Source organism: Fusarium subglutinans (genome assembly GCF_013396075.1).
Source record: "Fusarium subglutinans strain NRRL 66333 chromosome Unknown NRRL66333_c0000027, whole genome shotgun sequence".
NCBI classification, from domain to species: Eukaryota; Fungi; Ascomycota; class Sordariomycetes; order Hypocreales; family Nectriaceae; genus Fusarium; species Fusarium subglutinans.
In genome coordinates, this window is record NW_023502090.1 from 59,643 (window position 1) to 84,376 (window position 24,734).

At 49.5% G+C, this 24,734-nt stretch overlaps 8 protein-coding genes across 8 annotated transcripts; 4 read left to right on the forward strand and 4 right to left on the reverse strand.

Moving 5' to 3' along the window:
- Positions 1 to 1,904: 1,904 nt before the first annotated feature.
- On the forward strand, positions 1,905 to 3,735 carry FSUBG_3053 (G coupled receptor; the record flags this gene model as incomplete). Its single annotated transcript, XM_036680893.1, has 2 exons — positions 1,905 to 2,149; positions 2,205 to 3,735. The coding sequence occupies 2 exons, from the start codon at positions 1,905 to 1,907 to the stop codon at positions 3,733 to 3,735; spliced, it is 1,776 nt and encodes a 591-aa protein (XP_036541301.1).
- A 676-nt stretch (positions 3,736 to 4,411) lies between these two features.
- On the reverse strand, positions 4,412 to 8,307 carry FSUBG_3054 (DNA repair RAD5; the record flags this gene model as incomplete). The annotated part of the gene is made up of 11 exons (XM_036680894.1): positions 4,412 to 4,771; positions 4,824 to 4,975; positions 5,032 to 5,332; positions 5,393 to 5,467; positions 5,513 to 6,053; positions 6,113 to 6,217; positions 6,267 to 6,319; positions 6,368 to 6,447; positions 6,493 to 6,570; positions 6,623 to 6,777; positions 6,872 to 8,307. 11 exons carry the CDS (start codon positions 8,305 to 8,307, stop codon positions 4,412 to 4,414), a joined length of 3,336 nt encoding a protein of 1,111 aa, XP_036541302.1.
- A 718-nt stretch (positions 8,308 to 9,025) lies between these two features.
- On the reverse strand, positions 9,026 to 9,825 carry FSUBG_3055 (GMP synthase (glutamine-hydrolyzing); the record flags this gene model as incomplete). The annotated part of the gene is made up of 2 exons (XM_036680895.1): positions 9,026 to 9,316; positions 9,376 to 9,825. 2 exons carry the CDS (start codon positions 9,823 to 9,825, stop codon positions 9,026 to 9,028), a joined length of 741 nt encoding a protein of 246 aa, XP_036541303.1.
- Positions 9,826 to 10,893: 1,068 nt separating this feature from the next.
- FSUBG_3056 (exopolyphosphatase) lies at positions 10,894 to 12,108 on the forward strand (the record flags this gene model as incomplete). The annotated part of the gene is made up of 2 exons (XM_036680896.1): positions 10,894 to 11,008; positions 11,060 to 12,108. The coding sequence occupies 2 exons, from the start codon at positions 10,894 to 10,896 to the stop codon at positions 12,106 to 12,108; spliced, it is 1,164 nt and encodes a 387-aa protein (XP_036541304.1).
- Positions 12,109 to 12,317: 209 nt separating this feature from the next.
- On the reverse strand, positions 12,318 to 14,255 carry FSUBG_3057 (ATPase synthesis 25 mitochondrial; the record flags this gene model as incomplete). Its single annotated transcript, XM_036680897.1, has 1 exon — positions 12,318 to 14,255. The coding sequence occupies one exon, from the start codon at positions 14,253 to 14,255 to the stop codon at positions 12,318 to 12,320; it is 1,938 nt and encodes a 645-aa protein (XP_036541305.1).
- A 750-nt stretch (positions 14,256 to 15,005) lies between these two features.
- On the forward strand, positions 15,006 to 19,335 carry FSUBG_3058 (DNA-directed RNA polymerase mitochondrial; the record flags this gene model as incomplete). Its single annotated transcript, XM_036680898.1, has 2 exons — positions 15,006 to 19,229; positions 19,285 to 19,335. The coding sequence occupies 2 exons, from the start codon at positions 15,006 to 15,008 to the stop codon at positions 19,333 to 19,335; spliced, it is 4,275 nt and encodes a 1,424-aa protein (XP_036541306.1).
- Positions 19,336 to 19,712: 377 nt separating this feature from the next.
- On the reverse strand, positions 19,713 to 20,882 carry FSUBG_3059 (methionyl-tRNA synthetase; the record flags this gene model as incomplete). The annotated part of the gene is made up of 1 exon (XM_036680899.1): positions 19,713 to 20,882. One exon carries the CDS (start codon positions 20,880 to 20,882, stop codon positions 19,713 to 19,715), a length of 1,170 nt encoding a protein of 389 aa, XP_036541307.1.
- Positions 20,883 to 21,604: 722 nt separating this feature from the next.
- Positions 21,605 to 24,373, forward strand: FSUBG_3060 (proliferation associated SNF2; the record flags this gene model as incomplete). The annotated part of the gene is made up of 4 exons (XM_036680901.1): positions 21,605 to 22,106; positions 22,159 to 22,475; positions 22,527 to 23,469; positions 23,520 to 24,373. The coding sequence occupies 4 exons, from the start codon at positions 21,605 to 21,607 to the stop codon at positions 24,371 to 24,373; spliced, it is 2,616 nt and encodes an 871-aa protein (XP_036541308.1).
- Positions 24,374 to 24,734: the final 361 nt, after the last annotated feature.

Sequence of the window (24,734 nt, forward strand, 5' to 3'; positions counted from 1 at the left end):
AGCTAATGCTAAGTTGACCACCTCTTTTTGCCATTTAACCCTAGATCGGATAGTTTCCAGGGGGTTGAGCTGAACTGAACAGGGATGAAGGGGAACCTCGCTTCGCTTCCTTGTTCGTCATGAACAGTAAGCTAGACGTCGATTTAATCCAGAGCATCAACACTGAGTATCCAGGAACGAGAAACAGACTTTGTCTCGCCTGAGTGATCCCGCTGCCACCGCCATCAAAGCCCAAAAGGTGACAATGACATGCATGCTGATTCACATTTGCTGAACCCTCGATTCGGGTCTCGACACCCGCTCCTCCCACTCACTCGCAAGCTGAACGCCTCAAGTGCGGATCGGGAGGGTAGATCGCTCTTCCTGATTGGCCACTATAGAGATCGTCTCTCTCGCGATGACGGGATGAACTAAACTGTTGGTCTCGCCCAGTCGCATTGCGAGATCTGGTTTAGCCCCAGAGACGGATGGCGCCTTGTCGGGCGTGGCGCACGGAGGTGGTCGTCAAATGGTATCGCTTCTGGTCTCCCTTACGTAGCGGGCAGCTAATAAGCGACAGGGGTTTAAGCCTAGCTGTCACTTTGCATTGAGCTCGCTCAGAATGGGAGAGAGAAAGCGTTTAATTACTTGCGGTGTGGAAGATGGAAAATGTCGTCGGCTGTATGTATAGTGCTGTATCCGCTTCGGTCCAGGCGGACGGTACAGGTACCAGTAAAGCTATCACTACCTACCTATATACTCGGTGTAATGCCGTAATCAATCATAGTTTCTTGCTCTTTTCCCCGCCATCTCAGTCAGTGCAGTCGTTCGTCCCCAACTCTGGGCGTGTGGAATGAAGATAAACCTCGTCCCGGAAACGCACATTCGTCCACTAACATTAACTGCCCTCGTGTCTCTGAATTTATCCCACTTTGGCTTTTGGCATCCCTCGACAATTAAAAGTGAATCTATCGTCAGTCGTGGCTCAGCAAGTGTCGGAGAGGCAGCCATCAAAATTCGAGTCGGATTGATCGAGTCAATGCTTTATGGGTTGTTAGTCGAGGGTTTGGCGACGCCCTCTCAAACTCAAGATCCTAAAAGAAAGTCTCTCAGTTGTTTAAAGTACCTAGGTACTCGCCTCAACTTGGTTGCGCCTTTCCGCCTCCGGACATCACTATTGGCTTGCATTGCACATCCCTCCCCCAGACCATACCAGAGGTAAATCCAGCACTTACACCCACCACGGGAATATCGTCATCAGTCTTTGATTTCCACAGCCACAAAGAGGATATTAATTATCCTGACAGGCCAAGGGACCTATCTATGCAGGGCTGTCGTTTCATGACCGACCATAAACAAGTCTCGTAAAGAAAACGACAAAAGTTCCCCCATTCCGGGCTCGACCCCAATCCCGAGGCTCGGTAGGTTATTCATTCATACATACCTCAGTGACAGGAACGGAGATCAAAGTCAAATTCTTGTGGGCTTGAGGCCAAAGACGGGATCCGACCTGAGAGAGAATTCGCCTACGGGTCTCCCACGCGGCAAACATCTCGGTCATCGCACACGCCTCTTCGTTCTTATTACCCTTTGGGCTCTTCAGAGTTTCGGGTGACCGCTTTGGCTTTGCTTGGCTTTAGAGAGCATTTTGGTTCATAAGAAGCTAAACCCTCCATTCCCTCCTCCCTTTGTTGCAGGGGTCGAATTCCCTGGTCTCCAACCTCAAAAACTTTGAACTATCTCGCGATGCGACTGTCACCAGTGTCACCAGTCGATTCCAGTTGGTCATCACAGCTCGCGTCTTGATATATTCGATACTAAGACATCGACAGTCTAACGACAAGCAACGATCCGCATCTCTGACACATACCCACCGATTTGAAGGGATCGACGATTCTCATCCACTTCCCGTCATCATCTCCACCATGCCTCCCTGGCTTCAAGAAGGCAATGCCCGGGGCTTTTCGCCATGGGCAGATTCAGACTCGAATTCAACGACGGCTCTCAGCCTCGAGCCACGTCGGGTAAAGCAGTTCACCATGGCTGCTCTTACTCCCCATCAGACATATGTCATCCATATTGCGACTCTCACCGTCGCATCCATGAGTATACTTGCGACCATAATAACTTCCTTCTGGTTCTTTCGAATGAGGCGGAGTTTCCGCCATAAGTGAGTCTTGAGTCTCGTGTCCCTTCCTTACCCTCTGTTGCTGACCCTTGAAAAGCCTCATCATGTTGCTCATTTATAGTGATATGTTCAAGAGTTTCTGGCTACTCATCTTCCCCGCCGTGGAACTTGTCGCTGGCAGGATTGAAACGACTGAGACCTTTTGTCAAGTCAGCGGATTCTTCCTTGCTCTTAGTATAGAAGCTTCTGATGTTTCTGTCGCTCTCATCTCAGTACATACTGCATTATATATCTTTCGCGGAGAGCAAGGTCTCTACCCATATCGAAAGGCGGCTTATGCTATTGCTGCCATTATACCCGTCGTGATGGCTTCATTAGCATTCATCGAAAGCCCTGGTTACATTAACACTGGCCAGTTTTGCTATCTACCGTTCAACCCGATGTGGAAGAGACTGGCGCTTTCTTGGATTCCTCGCTATATGGCTTTTACTGTCATTCTCTGCCTATGTATAGGCGTATACGTTTACGTTCGAGTATTGATGAGACGATTCAGCTCCGGGAACGACAGTTCGAAGAATACTCTTTCAAAAATTTCGGGTCTTGAAAGTCTCGACCCCTTGCATCAAGGAATCACCACTGTACCGCCGACTCCTACGATAAAATCCCATGGTCTAATTCCTTCTTCCAACCCTTCACGGCGCAATTCCTTCACCGTGTCCGAAGATCGGACTACGAGACCTCCGCTTGTGGCCTTCAACTCTTTCCATCTGGATCTGCCTGGATCGACGCATCCCAGCAGGCTTCATTCGGCACGACTGGCGCGACGAGGATCGACTCAGATGTGGATGGCTAACTTTGGTACCGATCTGACATCTCAGTCTGAACAGGCAGAAGTTGATTCTCAGAGCTCAACGGGAACAACTCGATGTGGTTCAGACGACGTGATTGCCCCTTTGGCCGCCCATACAAGACCCGAGCTTGTCCATCAAACACCACTCCCTGATGTTGCCTCACCATCATTTACTATACAAACCGACTTCTTTCATCGACCAGATGGCTCAAACGCTCCGTCTAGGCCGCCATCTATACCTAATCTTTTCGCCATACTCCGTCGCACACCAGACAGCCCAAACAGCAACACTAACCTCGTCTTGACTCAGAGCGACTTCAACGCACCTGGTACTGTCAAGTCACGCGAAAAGATCTTGCGACAACTCCGGTTACTATTCATCTATCCGATAGTCTACGTCGTCATTTGGATTCTGCCCTTCATCGTACAACTCACTGGCTATGGACGAGGAGCTCCCTATGGCATGAGACTAGCCAGTATTATATTTTTATGTTTCCACGGGTTGGCCGATGCCGTGGTCTTTTCTCTGAAAGAGAAGCCTTGGAGACATAGCCAGGCTTTCAAACGCATCAACGTCCAGTTTTGGAAAAGACGACAAGAAGTGCCCGATGTAGGTGAAAGGGTCGGACGCACAAGAGAGGAAATGACACTCGATTCTCGCTTCGCAAAAAAGAGACGACAAAAAGAACAAGCTGAGTGGGAAATGGATCGTCAGGCTGTTCATGAGGCCCGCAAAGCAGCGAGGGCCGCCCCCCAGTGGTGGGATGCTGACGAGTAATGAGGAACTATATGGTGTGTAAATAAGAGATGCATGACAAAATGTCGAGGGCTCCGGAGAGCGTGTGGATGGAAATACCCAGGATTTCATAGGTATAGATCATGACGGGGCATCATGGACTTGCATTAGATGGCGTTGCGCATTTGGGATGCATTGGGTGGCTTTTTAGCGTATATGTCGAACATGCTTAGATTAGACGGCGTAACTCTTAGATACCATAGCAGACACCTTTTACAACCGTGGGCTTGTACGAGTTCTAGCATAAATGGGATTAACACATGTGTTCCTGTTCCCGAGTGACTTGCTCAGGCAGATTTTTAGCCTCGATGTCTGTGTTGTCTGGCCCAATGCTCTGTCTTCAGGAGCATCATTTGATGCAATATCTACTCCGTGACTTAGAATTCAGACCCTATGATACTGGTTTTGATACTTGAGCCTTCCATCAAATACTGTAGCCAAAAAGCGATAGTTCATCAAATGGTGTATTATCAATCTGTTGTCGAGTACTATCTGGGGGTATTGAGGAACATGACCTATCTGCTCAATTTGCATCATGAATTTTCTTCCGGTATTTCCTTTCTCAATCCCAAAGCGCCATTCTTAAATCCCCAGCAATATTATTGACCAAAAGTATCTCCCGTAACGTCTCCCACGTTCAGTTTCTCCTCAGGCGAAATCACTGCTTAGCCTGTTTGGCACGAACTTCCGCCTCCATCTCTGCGATCAGCGTCTGTTTGTCCTTTCCGGAAAAGAGCATTTGAAGCTGAATATAGTTGGAGAAGTTTGGCTGCATCTCCCCGTCCTGCAGAGCCGCTCGGATGACCTCTTCCTTGGCGTCTTGCAGCATGATGATACGTTCGTCAATGGTATCCTTCGCGATGATGCGAACAAGATGAGTCTCTTTCAACTGGCCAGTTCTGTAGACCCTCTTGAAAGCTTGTTCCTCAACAGCTTTGTTCCACCATTCGTCAACGATGATGATGCGGTTGGCCATTTGGAGATTCAAGGACTGTCCACCGCACTTCATTGACGACACCTACATGATTGTCAGTTTTTGCAGGTGTTTATGAAAAAGGGGAATTACTTACTAGAATCTTGACGTCAGGGTTATCGGTGAACTCACCTAGTGCTCGATTCTTCTGCTTCTGGTTCGCCATACGGTTGTAATAGAGAAATTGGATTCCCAGGCTCTCAAGAACACACCCGAGAGCCTTTGCAGTTCTAGTCCACTGGACATAAACTAGACTTAGGGTCAGTACTACTATATCTCACATAGGGAGCCACAAGAATACTTACTGATTACCTTGTCATCGGGGGCCTCTCTCATCCACGTCAGCATTACTGCCAAAGTGGCTTTGACTTTGGAGCTCAAGGGCATCCTGACAGGACCATAGTCAATGTCATCGCGGCCACAAACAGCGCGAAAGAACGAGGCCATGTCCTTTGGGCCGCCTGTCCACCGTGTGCCAATACTGTCACGGCCAGGCTCCTTGTAACGTTTTATAGCTTTTACAGCTGAATCAATGCATTCCGGAGTCTTTACCGCTTGCCCCATGCCAAGTTTTGGAGAGCATCCCGGGACGCGACACTGGGCAGGCTGTAACTAGAGTCAGCAAGAGTCTCTGAAGAGGCCATCACCATGTCCTGATCGACGTACCACGCGAGGGCGACCCGTTTTGGTAACGCCGCTGGTTGCAATTGAAAGGCAGTCTCTGCAGTAGATATGCTCGCACTGGTAATGTTAGCAACGCTCTGCTTGACCTAGACACAAACTTACGTTGGAGCTCTGGACGGGTTTCTCAGGAGGTGTTCTCTGGCGGCAGAGAGCACAGGTGACGTTTTTGACCATTTTCTCATTAGCCGCAAGTGTGAGTAGCTCTGCCATCTCCTCACTACCCCCAAAGTTGTCTTTGATCACCAACTCCAACTGTCGGAGCCCTGAGGAATAGGCTGGCTCGAGAGACACTTCCAGAGCCTTCTGGTCTGCATCGAGATTTGATTGAGCGATTTCTGATTTCAGGCGCTCAAGGGTCAGGTCAATATATGCGTCATGGTCTTCCTCTCTATAGAACTTCTCAAGGGTGAGAGGGTGAGACGTGAGTTGCAGGAGCCTCATACATCTCAGGAGCTGAATTCTGTACGCGTCTAGAGCATTGGAGCCGTTGTTCTCGTCACCTTCGATGTCAGCTTCACTCTCGTCGTCGGATTCAACTTCATTCTCCTCGGTATCCTGATGTGGTTGGAGTTCATGTGCAGCAGTATCTTGGCTTTCATTTTGGGCCTCGAGAAGCTTTTCTTGGTATGCACCATCCACAACCCTGCAAATTATATCAGTCTCAAAGTGCAAAGCCATAGTTTTCCAAGGGCATAAACGTACTCTAAAAGGATCTTCTCCCAGCTTGAACAAGGAATCCAGATATCACTACGATGGTCTTTTGGCAGGGGAACCATAGTGTGTCCCAGGAACTTCTCAGTCTGCTGTCTGATGGAGGTCAGCCCTTGTCTACTAATTCACAACATCGAAAGCTTACCGTCTCATCATGACAAGGGCCACTAATTGTTCGAAGTTTTCAGATGCCTGGTCCTAGGTTCTTTTAGAGGAGTAAGAGATAGATTGAGTTCCAAAACTTACGCTCGTGACATACTCAGCTCGGTATCTTTTCATGGTAGTTGCAAAATCGCAACCAATAAACTTCAAGTAGGGAAAGAACTCTAGTTACGTGAGAAAAAGACGACTGAACTTATCGGAATACTCACCTTCCAGTTTGTTGGCGAGGGGTGTGCCAGTCAAAGCCCAACGGTATTTGGCGTTCAGTCGCCAGACGGCGAGAGCACCTGTTCAATGTGAGTATACACAGTACACGGAAATACATTACATGGAACTGACCACTTGAGGTGTGGTTCTTTATACCATGAGCCTCGTCCAAAATGATTCGATACCAGTTGACTTTGTAGAGTAGGCCGAGCTTCTTTGAAAGTGCTTGCTGAAAACTGCTCTCGTCTCCCGCCCATTTGGCCTTTAGCATTTGGCGTTCCCTTTTGCTGATAAATTGTGCACGTAGTTGATTTAAATTAGTGATCCTTTGAGCTGTCAGTGTTTCTGGTCCAACAAGTAAAAGTTGAGCGATAAACATACACCACATTCCTCGTACTCAACGATCTTGCACTTTTGTGAAGCTCCTTGTCATATATCAGGCACTTATCGGCAAAGCCTCCTGAGGTATGATTGTTGATTTGATCCATCCAGGTCCATGAGGCCGAATTAGGACTATCAGCAATCACCAAAGTTGCCTTACCATAACCATCAACTCTGTCCTCTCGCTCTGCTGGATGGCCGATGATTGTCGCCAAAGCCGTGATAGTCTTTCCAAGACCCATCTCGTCGGCCAGGATACCTCCTGCCGGATGCAATCCCATGGCTTCACGCCTGACCATCCAGGTAGCGGCCACGAGCTGCTGACTGTGCATAGGGGTTTCCATCCCTTTGAGCTTCCACTTCCCGTCAATAGCCTTAATCTGCTTGTACCCGAAGCATTTCTTGGCTTTCATTAGATCCTTCTTTTGCGTCTTGGTATGTCGGGTATCATTGCCCTCGGGAATGCCAGCCATGATCTGCCTCATCTGGGCCGCATGAGTTGTGGCCTTGATCTTGTCCGCTGGTTCACTGTCGTCGTCGTCATCATCTTGAGCCCCTTTCGAGGTGAAAAGGGCTGCTGCTCTTAAGAAACCAGGGTTTTCAGCTCCACCAAAAGTTCCAGCTTGCATGTCTGTTTTTTGAAGTTTGTTCGGGGTTGTCTCATCGCCGTCACGTTTGCGTTTTCTGTCTTCTTTTTCCTCCTGTCGCTTCAGATGCCGCTGCCAGTACTCTCGAGCAGTTTTTGGTGGAGATTCTCTCGCATATTTCTCAAGTGCCTTCTTTGCTTTGGGGATTCGATCCTTCAGCTTTTCGAGTTTCTCGCACTCCGCAAGACTCAACTTTTCTCCCATGTACTTCCTGACGAGCAAAGCATTTTTTTTATTCTCGCATTTTTTGACAAGCTTTCTGATATACGAGGTTTTAAAAACACCTCGTTTTGGCTTGTGCTTCTTCTGCTCAGTTTCTGAATCGTCAGAGTCATCCGAGTTGTCCGAGTGGTCTGAGTTGTTTGAGTCGTCTGAGTCGTGATAATCTGAGTCCTCCTCGTGTGCAGAATCTGGATCGTCCTCTTCGTCACTAGACTCCGGGTCAACATTGATCGTGTCACAGAAGTCTCCGACTGTAATGGTGTCTTTGCTTTGAGGCTTCAGTCTCTTTTTCTTGAAGCTCTCCTTTTCCTCGTCGCTCTCTTCCTTGACGATATTAAGGTTGTCGTTACCTGAAGTCTGTCGAGGCCGGGTAAATAGCCCCGAAATACTCTCCTTGTCATCGTCATCACCATCATCATCATCATCGATGAAGATGGCCTGATGTGGGTCGCCCTTCTTTGCTTCAGTCTTGCTTGAAGAGAGGAAAGTGTATTCATCATTAGAATCGTATTCCTCTTTCTTTAAGAAGGGCTGGCTAGCACCAGCGACAGGAGATGCTGAAGTCATGATGGAAGATGAAATGATGGAGGAGATAAAAGGTGAAGGGGTGTGAAGGAGTGAAGGACTAAAGATGAAGGAGGGAGATGGAATAAAGGAAGGAGAGGAGATGAAGGAGGGTTTATATATTCGTGAGGGGAAGAGGCATTGAGTCACTGCCTCAAGTTGTGCGGATGGTCTTAGACTAGACTTAGGCTTATGAGAAGGTTCTTTGAGTTGAGATAAAGAGGAGGCAATGAATCGCTGCAATATTACCACACGTATAGCACGAGAAGCCCCTATCGTTTATTGAGTTTGGATGAAACTACTCCTTTCTAGAGTGCGTATCCAGTAAGCATCATGAATACACAACCCAACATCAGACCCTCACAATAATTTGCAAAGAAGGCCATTCGACTTATCCTTCGTTGCATTGCAGCATGCATGCTACTTATCTACAGTCAGCTTGTAACTGCACTCCTAGTATTCACAGTTTAGACGTATCACCAATTTCCATCCAAGTTGACAGAAATATCAGCACTCAAAGGGGATTTGCGTTTATGTTTGTTCATTTGAATAATAATCTAAAGTCATTTGATATCGTCACTCTAGCAAGACAGATTTAAGCATTACGCCATTTGGTATAATGTGCAATTCGAACGCTCCCTCCTTTTTCAAGTTTAGCTGCGCATAGAAACCTTCCAAGCGCGTAAACTCTTCCATTCATTCCAGCAGTGTTTTCTCTTCTTTATCCCTCTCGATAGAACTTGAGGAAAGCTTTAGCGATAGCAACACCGTCATGCGGAAGTGGCGCGCGTTTCATAGCTTCGTTATACACTTCATCCGTGAAGATGCCAACCGTATGACGGTTGAAGAGAATCTCGGAAATAATCTCGTTGGTGAACTCGGGGTGTCCCTGAACTGTGAGATATCGTCCAGGTGAGTAGAAGCCCTGCACTTCGCAGATCTCATTGGAACCGAGAGGAATTGAGCCCTTGGGGAAGTCGTCCACAATGTCGCGATGCATTTGGTGAATGCGCTGTGTAACAAGGTCAGTGAAACAGTCGTACAATAACGCGCGCAGCAAACGGGTCTTACCATCTTGTCCAACCCGAAAATCTCCTTGCCCTTGTCCGTCAGGTCAACTTCTGTGACTGCAACCTCCCACCCCTTATTGCTGCGTCCACACTTGGCGCCCTCAGCTCGTCCGACGATCTGGTGGCCGAAGCATACGCCTACCACTCGGATGCGATTCGTGTCAATGGCTTTCTTTGTGAATTCAACAAGCTTGATGATCCAGGGGTCGTTATCGAACGCTGTGTGTCGAGAGCCAGTGATGAGAACGGCATCGATGTCGTCGAGGGGTGGATAAGAGTACAATTCGTTCACGACATCGTAGCCCTTGATAGTAACCAGATCCTCAAGCTTCTGAGGCTTTGCAGCTTCTTGGAGGAGCGCAGTAAAGACACCAGTGTAGCCACCAAAGCGATCGCGAGTTTGGGGCTGGGGGGTGTCAGCTTCGAGGATAGCGAGGCGAAGAGGAGCCATTTTGGGCAGTGTTTGGATCCAATGTAAGGAGAGAAGAGTTTAGAAGTTTGAGCTGGAGATATGACTGTTGAGCGAAAAACGGCCAAGGGCGCAGGCTGCAAGGCCCGGTCTGGAGATGGACCCTTCCTGCTCGTGTAACGGCGGGACCGATAGCGGGCGGGGGGGACATGACATGAGGCGAGATAAGCGGGCAGAATTGGAGACAATGATGTTATACGACCGGATAGGGAAGCGGTGAGAAGCCGGTAGTTGGAGGTAGAAAGTACTTGGTAACGTTACAGGCGGTCTACGACGACTCACAGGAATAATACGAGAGCGTGGTATAGATTCACATGGAAACACTGTCTTTTCATGCGAAATCTGCTGGTTTGTATGTATACAAGGAGCATGCAAAACAGCATCTTGGCTTATGCAGTCCGAATGATACGATGCAGGGATCTACTATGTAATAAATTGTTGTATTCAAGATACATACTACAGATAGTAGGTAAGGTACTGAAAGATGGTGCTTTCATGTCCTAGGTACTTGCTCAACAGAGTGAGATCTACCGGGAGGTCTAGGTAGGCCTGCTAATTACAAGGGACAAACAACAAACTCGATGTAGGGCTGATTGGCATCAGCAGGGCATGGCACCTTGCATATAAATGTCACGCATAGAGTTACGTTGCGCAAGCCATTTCCATCGCAATGATAAAATAACGCCCAGAGACTGGATGAATGCAGAAAAAAATGCATGTATACAACTAATGCTATAGCTTTCTCATCCCTCAGTAAGCACTAGCTACTGCAATGTCGTTTCGCTGGCTCTGACCCAACTGTCAAGGATGGGGCGAGCTCATCAAGTGACAGTTTTTGTGGCTGATGTTCCCTGCAAAATTATTCTGGGTGACGTCTTGACCGTTTAAGCTTCAACTTACAACTTACATAAAACACATGCAGGGACTCTCGTGAGTTGAGTTTTGTTATATTTTTTGAACGTTATAGGCGGCTTATTCTTCTTATTCCTTCTTCGCACTTTTGTTCCTTTCCTTCTTCTTTCTGCATCAAACATGGCGATTTCAGTCAATATGGCCTCGAGATTATCCTTGGGTGGCTTTTTGGCCAAAGCGCGAGCTGCTTTGACAGCTCCAGCGGCGCAACGAAAGGGACCTCTTACTTTTGTTGTAGGGAATGAATCAGCTGGTAAGTCAAGTGCTACTCGTATCTGACGACAGTTTCAGCTAACAAAAACAGACCTTGATTCTCTCTGCTCAGCTCTTGTCTACGCTTATATGCGCACTCATACCCCTCCTCATACCCTACACATTCCCCTCTCAAACCTGCCCCGCGATGACCTCGCTCTTCGCACCGAGATGTCAGCAGTTCTCAAACACGCTGGTCTCACTCTCAAAGATCTCCTAACTCTATCTGAACTTCCAGACCTGAAACCTGAGGAAACACACTGGTTGTTGGTTGATCATAACTCCCTCACAGGTCCACTTAAGAAGTTTTCGGACCGTGTCACTGGCTGTATTGATCACCATGCCGATGAGAACGTCATTGCTAAAGATGCAGACCCAAGAGTCGTTGAACCTTGCGGAAGCTGTATGAGTCTGGTGGTGGATGAGACGAGGAAGACCTGGGAGGAGATTTCGCATCTAGATCCTGAAGATAGCGATGCGGCTACGGAGAACGACAAGCTTACTAGACTTGCGCTTGCTCCTATTATTTCTGACACAATCAACCTCACGGCCAAGGAAAAGGTTCGAGAAAAGGACTTGAAGGCGGCTGAATTCCTAGAAGGGCGCATTCACAAATCTTTCAAACGCACAGCCTACTTTGACGAGATCTCTGCTGTTAAGGAGGATATTTCTGACCTGAGTTTCCGCGACATTCTGCGCAAAGACTACAAAGAATGGGAGGGCTCAGGCCTAAAGCTTGGAATAAGCTGTGTGGTACAAGACCTCAATTACCTCGTCGACAAAGCCGGTGCTTCAGAGCCACTGGTCGATGCTTTTGAGGACTGGGCGAAGGAGCGCGAACTCGACGTGGCAAGCATAATGACAACATCTCATCCCAACGGGGAGTTTCAGCGCCACCTGCTTGTTTGGGGTGTCACCGACCAAGGCCGTGAGGCGGTGGATAGGTTTGTGCAAGCTGGTGATAAGTTGAAGTTGGAGACGTGGAAGGAGGGCGAGCTGGATCATCATGGGCACAAGAGGTTCGCTTGGAGGCAGAAGGAACTTGCTGCTAGTAGAAAGCAGGTTGCGCCTTTGTTGAGGGAGGCTCTTAAGAAGAGTTGACTGCAAGGGCTGCAGAGTTCCAAGATATAACTGTATGAATGGAAGGCGATACGTCACTGAAGAGGATACATCATTGCAAGTCATGAAATTCTTCTCGAGACCTTGCCCGAGAAAGCATATTCCTAGATGTATCATGATATTGTTACATATGATTTGTTATACACAAGACCCGAACCCATACTGTGCTTTTCCAATGCTTCTCTGTGAAACTATTCATCCCCAGTCAAATCCAGATCCTGAGACGCATTCGTGCCTTGATACATTCTCTGCCTAACAAAGTACGCAGTAGTCTCAGTATGGAGAGCTTCAACCTCCTTTAACATCTTGAGATACTGTCTGTTCGCCAACCTCTGCCTGCTATAATGTGACCGTACTCTAACATCACCAGCGTTTAATTCCAAGAGCTTTGCAGCCGCTGGATCAGCGACCCTGATACACGCCTTGAGCGAACCGTACAACGGGCCGATCATGGGTAGGGGCTGAGGCTCGTTGATCATCTCATCATACACCCAATGTAGATTCTCGATGCAAAAGACCTGGTTGTTGGTACGTGCCATCTCCTCATAGACCGTTTTGTAGACATTTGAGTTCCTGGCTTTCTTGAAGAGAGGTGGTCTGCGGAACGTGTCCCAAAATCGGGACCAGTCCTCCCGTCTCGCGTAGGCGGATAGCAGCCGGCTCGTTTGATGGTTGTTGAATCGACAGTCCTTCTGCACCATGAGCGTTTCGAGGTTCTTCTGAGCACGTGCGAGCTGAGGTTGTCCAAATGATGGCGATGACAGACCTCCCTCGATAAGCGTGAAGAACATTTTATCGGTCCAGATGGTCATGCCTCGCTCCTCGGCCGTTAGTAGGATCTGATCAACAAGAGTGAGCCGTGACCCGGAAGCAGGCTCAGTTGCAGGCGCTACCATAGCATCTTGGACGAACTGATAGATTTGGCTATGATCGAGGGGCAATCCCACCAGCTGAATATGCTCAAAGCGCTTACGGACCTGTTCCAGATCCGGGGTTGTTTGCGCTGAGTGGTCTCGGAGGTCAACGAGTCCATCTGATACGGCGGAAGAAGTGTGAGCAATATGTGAAGGCTCTGGTGAAAGCCGTCTGGCACTCGTGGTGTAGGCACGTCGTTGTTGTTGGGACGCTTTTTGTAAGGCCTGCCATTGTTGTGCAGATTCTGACTTGGGGAGCTGGACTTTGCTGGCCAGAAGTTCATCAAGCTCCTCAGGGCTGTCGATCTTCTCACCGCGAGCTTGCTTGTTTTCTCGCAAATTCTTCTTTAGAACAGTCTGCCATAGACCCTCGAGGTCAAGTTCTGCACGCCGGGATTCCGTCATACATTGGATAACCACTGTGGTGCCTGTTTGGGGGGCACCAAAACCAGAGAAGCGGCCACTATCATCTACCTTGGCAGCTTCATCGACGTTGTCGCTGTTGGAGGAAAAGTTCACGCAGACCCATCCTGTAGAGATACCATTGTCGCCACCAGGAATAATAGCAGTATTGGTACCCATCAGCTTTGCCTTTTTCCGCAGTCGGCGGAGTTTCGTCCTTAGTTCACCAGGTCCAATTAATCCATCGGCTCTTGCAGATATGTTGTGATTTTTCCGAAGCCATCGTACAAAACGACCGGAGGAAATGTGAAGATGTCGTTCACTTCGAGCTGTCGCAAAAAGCATGATCAAGTTGGGACCAAGAGCAGCCGGAGGATCAAGGTCGCGCATGTCCAGCATAGAAATCTCGTCTAATCCCATGTCCTCGAAGATGTATTTCACCATTGGTTCCAGGAACTCTGGTGCACCTTCGGGTATCTTTGGTAATTGGACGGCATGTTGATTCTCGGGGTGTCGTGGGGGTTCAACTTCAAGGAACCAAGGAACATCTTTAGAATCTTCGGCCTCTTCTGTAGCTTCGAGTTCCGAATTGAGAGCGTCGCTTGGAGGAACCGGGCTCGAAGACTCTTTTTCGATTATCGTCTCGTGCGCTTTAAGATCTGAGTAGAACCTTGTCGCTAGAGGAAGCCGTCGTGGAGTGGTCTGTGGCAAGCTGCGAAAAGAGCTTGTGGCTGGCCTTGATACAACAGCACGAATAATAGCGGATTGGCATTGGCGACAACTCAATGCCGCAGCCGCAGGTCGAATGAGCATGGTGAGTTTGATCTCTCGATTGAGATGCAAGGCTAGAAAATCAGAGTCACGGAGCTAATAATAAAGAAGCGTAGAGCGTCATGGCTGAATTTGGTGCAGTCCAGTCGTGAAGTGGAGAAGAACGGTTTACAGCTCTCGATCGGCTGAGGCGGGCTCCATAGAATAAAATCTGCACCCTGGAGAGGCCCGACAGCAGAGAATGCGGTAGACAGGGCCTCAAATTTGGGTCTGATCATGGACAAAAGGGATGAGAAGCTCCGTTAGAGAGCTGAGATCAATATGGTTTGTATTAAATTAACAATGCTATTTCCAATGGTTCTTTAACGCTCTTCGATTGAAAGTCTCGTGCAACCCACTTTCATCTCTACAGTCTTCTCGAATTTCGGGTGGGGCTGAAGAAGTCCCCTGCTATTTTATTGCCACGATTTACTCCACACGTGACCTCTCTAGTGTTTCTCAGTTTACCGTCCAATCCTTCGATGCTGAAAAATTTGGAGATCGATTCCAAGTATCTGCTTCACGCGACAGCAGCAACAGGACAAGACTTGTCCATCAACAATTGCTGCGACACTCCTTCTTGTACTTGCCTTGTCTGCGAGTCGAATTCATTAGCTCGTGTTATTTATTTCCTGCCTAATGTTATAATATTCCATCCACTCAGCAGCCATTCTCTGTTGAGCTTCTCGCAGCTGGGCAATTTCGCCCCCTCATAACCACCGCTCTTCCGACGACTCCCACCAAACCATCACAATGTTCGTTCGACAAACGAGGAGGAGCCTGGCTCTTCACAGGACGACTGCCCTCCGATCAATTGGACTTCCTTCGAGATCTTTACCATCACACATCACAGCAACCAACCTGGGACGAAGATGTGTTGTTTCTCAGCCATACCAACCCCGCAAGCGCCGAGGCTCAGAGTCTGGCCCTGGTCTCAACCATGGAAGAAATCTCGCGACAGCTGTCGACGATTATAACTTTGGCCATAACCTTGGTGCTTTACACAGCCAGCTTGCTAGCTCTGGTCTACAGCCGTTCCAAGCTCCCCCGCCTCCGCCTTCCTACTCGGACCTTCGTTCTCTCGACCCGACGTCTCTGTTGACAATTCCGGAGCCAGTAGCACCTCGACAATTCGGCAAGATCAACAACAAGGGCGTTCCTGGTGAGGTCGAAGAGATGATTCCAGTCTTTGATGCTTGTGTTCGCGTAGGCAAGCTTGACCGAGCATCTCTCGTTCTGAAGCGCCTGAACTTGACCGGTTTGCTCCCTGGTGAAGAAATGATCATTTTGCACAATCAATATCTCCGCGCCTCTCTCGACCAACTTCGAACGAACCCTGACCGAAAGCAAGCCGAACTACTTCACAAGTGGTACGAGTTGCAAATAAGGAACCAGAATATACCACAAACCGCGGAGACAATCGCATGCATGCTCAAGGCCTCACTGATCTCGGAACGTGGAGCCCGCTTGGAACGACTCATCAACCGCTATATGAGCATGGCTCCTGACGAGGCGGGCCTGCGAGTATTGAGCAGAGCCGATATTCTCAGCGACCAGGACCTTGGTGTTATCACCGAAATTTGCCCTACTTACAGGGTCGAGCCCGGATCTGAGGAAAGCTACGTTAGTCTTGCAAGCGAAGAAGAGGGACTTGAGCTGGAAGAGGACCTCAATGACGATATGGCGGCGTTTGCGAGTGAGGATTATCCCGAGGTCCGTCCGACACCCCAACGAGGAGGAGGTCTGAACTCTTTACGACGAAATCTAAACCTCATGGCCGAACTCCAAAATGTGGATATCTCCAAGCTGGATCCTCTGGAGCAGCGCGAATTTCAAATGCGTCTAGAAAAGGATTCCATCGATACCGCTATTGAGAAATGGCGAACTGCAAAGAAGAAGATGGACAAGATGGGTATCAACACAGCTCTGAATGCCAAGTCCGAGGATAACAGTCTTGCCGATTGCCTGCAACGCTGGCTTGTGGCCATGGAGGCCCGTTTAAGAGAAGAGATCATCAAGGTCGAGGAATCCGAAGAAAAGGAAGTCAAGTCTGAAGAGGATCTCGAGCGCTGTATCTACGGTCCTATCCTTCGAATGGCAGACCCTACTCGAATGGCAGCAGTGACCATCCTCACTTTGCTCAACATCAGTGCATTACAGGGCGTTGATAAGGGTGTGGTCATTCAACGACTCCTCAACGACGTTTCTCGAGTAGCCCAGGACGATATCCAGACTCAGTTGAAGGAAAAGGCGGCAAAGGAACGGCGCCGGCTCCGCAAAGTCCAGTTTCTAGCAGGCGAGAAAGAGACGGTAGCAGCTGGGCCGAAGGAGCCGGTAAAGGCAACTAAGCCGATAGACGCGAAGGAATCGACTGAAGCGAATGCTTCCACAGAGGTTATGGAGGCTGATGCGCCTACAGAGACGAATGAGCGGGTTCGGCAAAAGATCATTACTGATGCTTACGAGCCGACTGGAGCAAAAGATCCTGTGCTATCACCATGGTCTATCCAAGTGAGGGCCCGTATTGGATCGATTCTCTTGAAATCTCTCATTGAGACCGCCAAGGTTAATGTTGTGAAGGAACATCCTATTTCAAAGGAACGAATCAGCCAACTCCAGCCTGCCTTTTCTCATATGCAGGCTCCCAAGAAGGGAAAGAAGGTCGGAATGTTAACCATTAACCCAGAGCTTGTCGACCGGTTGAAACGGGAACCTATGGGTGATTTCCTTGCTAAGCACCTCCCTATGATTGCCGAACCTAGGCCGTGGACTCGCATCAATGAAGGAGGCTTCTTGATGAGCAGAGCCTCCTTAATCCGTGTCAAGTCGGGAGACGTTGAGCAAAAGCTTTACGCCAATGCGGCCATCAAGCGTGGCGACATGGACCAGGTCTTCAAGGGCTTGGACGTGCTGGGGAAAACACCGTGGAGGGTCAACAACCCGGTTCTCGACGTGATGGTCGAGGCCTGGAACAGTGGTGATGCCATCGCCAACATGCCAGAGCTCACACCCAACCTTGAAATGCCACCAGAACCCACAAACTCAGACCCTCTCCTCCGCCGGGCTTGGATTCGAAAGGTCAAGCAGGTCGAGAACGAGCGTGGAGCCCTTCATTCACAACGATGCTACATGAACTTGCAATTGGAGATCGCTCGCGCGTTCCGCAAGCAAGTCGTTTACTTCCCTCACAACATGGACTATCGAGGCCGTGCTTATCCTATCCCGACATACCTGAACCACATGGGAGCTGATCACACACGTGCTCTCCTGAAATTCGCCGAGGGGAAGAGACTTGGCCAGCAAGGTCTTCGATGGCTCAAAATCCACCTTGCTAATCTGTACGGCTTCGACAAGGCCTCATTCGACGAGAGAGAGGCATTCGCCACCGACAACCTTGCCAACATTAGAGAGAGTGTCGAGAACCCGCTGAATGGTAGTCGATGGTGGTTGAAGGCTGAAGATCCTTGGCAATGCCTGGCTACCTGTTTCGAGCTGAAGGCTGCCTATGATCTCCCTGATCCTACCGACTTTGTCTCCAATCTACCAGTGCATCAAGATGGTACCTGCAACGGTCTCCAGCATTACGCCGCCCTTGGCGGTGATACCTGGGGTGCTCAACAGGTCAACCTCATGCCTAGTGACCGACCTGCCGATGTATACTCGGCTGTTGCCAACCTTGTCAAGGAGTCGATCGAGAAAGACGCCGAAGCAGGTAGTCAGCTCGGAAAGAACTGCCTAGGTAAAATCACCAGAAAGGTAGTAAAGCAAACTGTCATGACCAACGTCTATGGTGTCACGTTTTCAGGAGCCAAGCAACAAGTTTGCAAGCAGTTGGATGCCCTCTACCCAGAGATGTACAAAGAGACTGGCATTCCCAACCTTGTGACCGCTACGTATATTGCACAGCATATCTTCAATGCTCTTGGAACAATGTTCCGAGGTGCTCATGATATTCAATACTGGCTTGGTGAAATTGGCGCGCGTGTCTGCAAAGCCCTCACACTAGCCCAGCTCGATCAGTTGCAAGAGGAGAAAGACAACAAGCCTGCTGCAAGGAAGACTGCCGCAGGCAAGACCAAGGAATTGGATGAGTTGACCTCACAGTTTCGATCTACAGTGGTTTGGACTACACCCTTGAGAATGCCTGTCGTGCAGCCTTACCGAAAGGCAATTACCAGAGAGATCCGCACTTGTCTGCAATCCATCAGTTATCCTACGCAGGGTCAGACAGAGCCTGTGGATCGCAGAAAGCAACTTCAAGGATTCCCCCCCAATTTCATCCATTCACTGGATGCCAGCCACATGCTTCTCTCAGCCCTCAAGTGTGACGAGCTCGGCTTGAAGTTCGCTGCCGTTCACGATTCCTTCTGGACTCATGCCGCGGATGTGGATATTTTGAGCGGAGTTTTGCGCGATGCTTTCATCCGAATCCACGAGGAGGATGTCGTCGGTCGACTGGCAGCCGAGTTCGAAGCCCGATACAGGGGTTCGTTATACCTAGCCAACATCCCTAATACAAGCGCTGCCGCTGCGAAGATCCGGGAATTCCGCAAGACGAGCAAGCTCACTCAAACGGAAGAAGTGCTGCTAGAACACAAGCGCAACTCTCTCCTACGCTCAGGCAATCCCTGGGACGTTGAGGCAGCAAAGAAGATCATTACGCCTGCCTCCATCGTTGAGGCGATGCCAGCCGAGCAGCAGGAGGACCCTGAGATCGAGAAGGAGACTGAGGACATTGGCGGCCTCGGACACATTCCTGAGTCGGAAGGCAACCTCTCGTCGGCAGTTCAGGAGGCCGTAAAGAGTATGGAGCCTGCGGAGGACAAATTTGCTGAGATAAGCAACGGGCTGCTTGAGCGTCTTAAGCATACCAGTTTCGAGGTCAAAGTTATCCAACCCAAGAAGGAATCCAAGCAACGCTGGAAGAAGGTCACGCATTTCTGGCGTCCGCTGACCTTCCCCGATCTCCCCAAAAAGGTATGTCGAGAGTCTGAGGTCGCTGCAATTCAACATATACTAACATGGTTCCCAGGGCGATTTTGACGTAAGGCAGCTGCGACAAAGTCAGTATTTCTTCTCCTGATTGACGCATCTCCGAAGTCATTGTTATAATGTATCACTATGATGAAGACGGACACGAGAAGGAGAAATGATTTGGGCGTTGTGCATTTGGCGTTTAGAGATGGGTTATTTTTTTATTCATGATAGCGAAGAACCAAAAAAGCATTCGGATAGAGGGAGTACGGCGGCTGTTGGCGGCACTTTGTATACCATGGGAGGAGGATGTAGAATATGTACTGTACATTAGTGTTGGAGGTGAAAAGGGGTCAGATGGACCTCGACGTCTAAACAAATAAACAACAACAAGATGTTCAAACATTTATACGTTTCTTGAAAGTGCTGTTGACATTGGTCTATCATTTTTTGTTCTTCTACACGACATGCATTCTAACTTTGCATTTATCGGACAACAGCATCCTTGAGGCTGGGGACAGTGCAGACACCACCACTCTCAGTAACAAGACGTCCACGGCCAGTCTTTCCAAGCTGCTCAACAACACCCGCATCAAAAGCAACCTCAAGACCATCAGTGGTAGTGAAACCAGGCTGGAAAGTCTCCCAGATCTTCTTCTTAGGGTTCAGAACACCCTCGGGGCTACCCTCCCAGCCCTCGAACCAAACACGGTCGCCGGCCTTGGCACCCTCAGGGGGGGTGACGAGCTCAACAGGGCCCTTGTGGTCATCGACCTCACCCTCCTTGATCTTGGGAGAGGCAGCGAGGACCATGGCGCAGGACTTGATGCCACGCATCTTGACGGGCTTGAGGTTGCAGACCACGACGACCTTGCGGCCCTGCATGGACTCGAGAGGGACGAGGCCATTGAGACCGGAGCAGACGGTGCGGCAGACTTGTCCCTCGTACTCGACGTAGTCCTCGTTGCCGGGCTTGTCGCCGACAGCGATGGTGGAGACGTAGAGGGAGTCGGCGTCGGGGTGGTTGATGGCCTTGAGAATGTGACCAACTCGGAGGTCAATCAGAGCAGGGGAGAGAGGGGCAGCAGGGGCGGGGGCAGCCTTTTGCTTGGGAGCCTTCTCCTTCTTCTCCTTCTTAGGCTTGTCGGTAGCAATCTTCTCCTTGGCCGTCTCAACAACCTCCTTGACCTTCTCCTTGGTGCGATCAACAAGCGAAGCCTCACCACCAGCGGCAGCGGTAGCAGCAGCCTCCTTCTTCTTCTTCTCCTTCTCAGCCTTGGCGTCAACGGGAGGCTTCACGTAGAGAACGTTATCACGATCAACCTGGACCTTGTTCTCATCCTTGACATCGAGGCCGAACAGGGGAGAGTTCTGGACGAAGTCGACGTGGCGGACGATGTGGGGGTGGCCCTTCTCGCCGGTTCGCTCCTCGGGAGACCACTTGGCGACGATGGGAGCGAGGGTCTCGTAGATGGCGACGTCGGCCTTGGAGGGCTTGCTGCCGAGGAGGGTGGAGCGGCTGGAGAGGTGGTTGTTGAGGGTCTCGAGGATGATGGACTTGTCCTCGGGGGACTTGAGACGCTCGGAGGTGGTGAGCCATTGCTGGATCTCAGCCTCCTCGGTAGGAGTGTAGGTCTGGGAGGCGAAGGATGCCATTCTGAAGGATATCAACGGAGAGAGGCTGCGGGGTGCCTGGCGGAGAAGTCGAAGGGCGAACAGGTTGGCTGTGATGAGAGATGAAGCTTCGGTATAGCTTCACTCAGGGATTGATGTTGAAGAGAAAGTGACGTTAAGCAGGTGACTGACTCTACTGTATTGGTAGGTGTGTGTCTTGATATTTTCTCTTGGTGGGGTGGAGGGGTACTAATTGAATTGGTGAGGGGAGACGTGAGGCGTTGCTGTGGCGTTGAGTAAGAATGTGGCTGTTCCATCGTTTCCTTGCAACGCGCTAACCTAGTACTAACTCGTGACATCGCCCCTTTCTCGCGTTTTCTCCTTTACGCGGTAACGCCCATTGTCTCTTGTATTATTGTCAGGGGAGAAGACACGGCAACGACAATTGTCCAAGAGAACCGACATAATTAATCGGCTTATTTATTGTATATCAATTGTTATTTTTTGCCCTGAATTACCTGCTTACCTGGGCCTGTTTCTCTTACACCACTTTTGTACTCCCCCTGAGAAATTTCTCCCTTTTCTTTTTTTTGCACGCCCCGATTCGAGGCGAGTCAACTACATCATCCTGCTCACTAGCGGATCGGATCGCCGAAACCACTAACCAAGCCTTGAGCTCGACTCGGCCCCTGACGCTCTTTTTTCTCTCTTTATATTCTTTGTTTACTCATTCTTTTATACATCATTATAATATTCATTTGAACATGGCGGCACCCAAGTCGCCGAGCAACTCTAGCTCAGCTCGTTCCAACTCACGGCTGCCTACAAGCGTGCCCAGCTCGCCCCCCTCGGAGCAACAAGATGATCTTGAAGGTGCCGATGAGGCGCTTATCAAGGAAGAGCAAGAGGCGCGTCTAGAAAATGAGAGGAATGAGGAGAAGCGACGACAGGCGATGCTCAAGAGGAAGAAAAAGAAGAAGGCTGAGACAAAGTCTGAGCGTGAAGCCAAGGCTAGAGAACTTGACGACTTGCTCGCAAAGTCAGCTGCTTTCTCAGATATCCTCACTAAAAAGACTCAGGTGTTGGGTCGGGTCGGTAGCAGTCTCGATGGCAAGACGCTGGGTGAGCACAGCTTGGAGATGGCTCAGCAGCCAAAGTGTATGATAAATGGTACTATGAGAGACTACCAGCTTGAGGGTCTCACATGGATGTATGAGATTTGCTCTCAAGGCATGTCTGGTATTTTAGCCGATGAGATGGGTCTTGGTAAGTTTTGCTTTCACTTGATTAGCATCTCATAAGTACTAACTTATTCCAGGCAAGACTGTTCAAACCATCGCCTTGATTGCGCTGCTTCGTGAGCAGGAGAATTATCTCGGCCCTCATTTGATCGTCGCTCCTCTGAGTACACTCTCAAACTGGGAAGATGAGTTTACCAAATGGACGCCTTCTATCCCTGTCATCATGTATCATGGCAACAAAGATGATCGTGAGAAGATCTTCAGGACCAAAATGCTGAAGCATCTCAAAGCTGGCCGTCCCACCACGAAATTTCCTGTGGTGTGCACATCCTATGAGATGGTTCTCAGAGATCAGCACAACTTGTCCAAGATCAACTGGGAGTTCATCATTATTGTAAGCCTCATTATCTCATCCTCACCTACACCATGTTAACATGAAGCTTAGGATGAAGGTCATCGCATGAAAAATGCAGACGCCAAACTGTTCCAGCAACTTCGTCAGTTCTCATCTGCAACTCGCCTACTCATCACCGGAACGCCTCTTCAAAACAATCTCAAAGAGCTGTGGTCGCTACTCCACTTCCTGTTGCCCAACATTTTTACAGACTGGGAAGCGTTCGAATCTTGGTTTGACTTTTCTGATCTCGAAGATGAGCAGGGCACAGAGGAGTTCATCGCTGATCAGAAGAAGCAAGAGCTTGTAAAGAAGATTCACCTCATTCTTCAGCCTATGCTGCTGAGACGTATCAAACAGGATGTGGCAGCCTACCTCCCGAAGAAGAGAGAATACGTGCTCTTCGCGCCCATGACAAAGGAGCAAACAGATCTTTACAATGTCCTTACCAATAAAAAGGTCGATACCCGACAGTATCTGGAGGACAAGGTGCATGAAAAGATCTACGGCACCGAGTCGACTGAAGCAAACGCCGAATCATCCCGATCAAGCAGTGTCGCCGCACCAAAGACCATGACACTCCCCGTTCGTGAATCCCCGCGTAAGAAGCAGGTCGAACCAGAGGAGCCAGCAGCCAATGTCTTTTCGTTCATGATGGCTAAGCGCGGCCGTGGCAGACCACCGAAGAGGCCGAAGCTCGAAGAGGCACCGGTGACACCCAAATCTGGGGGTAAACGAAAGGGTGCTCCCGCTTCTTTGGAGCCAGAGCCAAAGAGCGCAAAATCAACACGCCAGTCAACGCCAGTGAGCACGCGTGGACGACCGAGAAAGACAAGAACCTATAAAGATGCTGGTTCAGATGAGGAGAAGATGTCCGATGATGAGTTTGAAGCAAAGTTGGCGAATGAGATGGTCTCTGACGATGAGGACTTGAGTGATCAAGTGTCGATGACACCAGAAGAACGCCAACGAGCCGAGGCATTCGAGCTTGCGAGTAAGTTTATTCATTTACTACCTACTCAAGGATACACTAACATGGCGCAGAAAAGCAGATTGGTCAGAAGAAGCTCGGCAACCCCCTGGCACAGCTGCGACTTGTTTGTAACTCACCTCACAACTTCTACAACCCTTGGATCGCCTCCACAGATCTTCCTGTCGATGACTCTATAGTCACTGCCTCCGGCAAAATGCTTCTCCTCGATCGTCTACTGCCTCGTTTGTTCCAGGATGACCACAAGGTCCTCATCTTCTCACAATTTACTACTCAGCTTGACATCCTCGAAGACTACTGCCGTGAACTCCGCGGCTGGAAAGTCTGCCGTATCGACGGTTCTGTCGCACAGGAAAGTCGACGAACTCAAATCGCTGATTTCAACAGCGATCCCGAGTACAAGATCTTTCTGCTCTCTACCCGCGCTGGTGGTCAGGGCATCAACCTCGCTTCAGCTGACACAGTCATCTTATTTGACTCAGACTTCAACCCCCAACAAGATCTCCAAGCTCAAGACCGCTGTCATCGTATCGGCCAAACCCGGCCCGTCGTTGTATTCCGACTCGCCACCAAGGACACAGTCGAGGAAAGGCTCCTCAACTCCGCCGACGCCAAGCGCCGACTTGAGAAACTCGTCATCAAGAAGGGTAACTTCAAATCAATGGGTCAAAAGATGGATCTCCACGAAGACATCGACCCTGAGTCGCTCCGCGCTCTGCTCTTGAAGGATGGTCAAGTGTACAAGGCCTCAGGGGGTGAAGAAGTCCTCAGCGACGCTGACCTCGATGTTCTCTGTGACAGAAGTGAAGCAGCTTATGAGAAGGCTGCGAGCGGACAGGGCGACGCTGATGCTTTCCGCGTTGTCGAAACTGGTGCTGATTCTATCAAGATGGCGCGAAAGGATTAAATGTTATACAGGTGTACTATTATTTGCTGACGATATTTGTTGCTTGGGATTATTACTGGAAAGGCTATTTATATCTGTATGTTATCATTGCTGTTGATTGCTAAAGCGTGTTATGGTCATCAGTCGGTATGGAGTTTAGGTACTACATTTGTACAGACGAGAGTATCAGTTGGCGGAGATCCAACTGAAAAACAAAATATTCGCTTATTATTCTTTCAACACTGTCTTTGATGATCGTATTTATTCTCTGTGCACTTACCAACGGTCAGATAACCATAAACTTCTAAGTGCCTGTTATACTTTTGTGCGTATACACTTGAGCTTGTGAGGAAGATTTAGATTCAGGGCTTGCCTATAAACA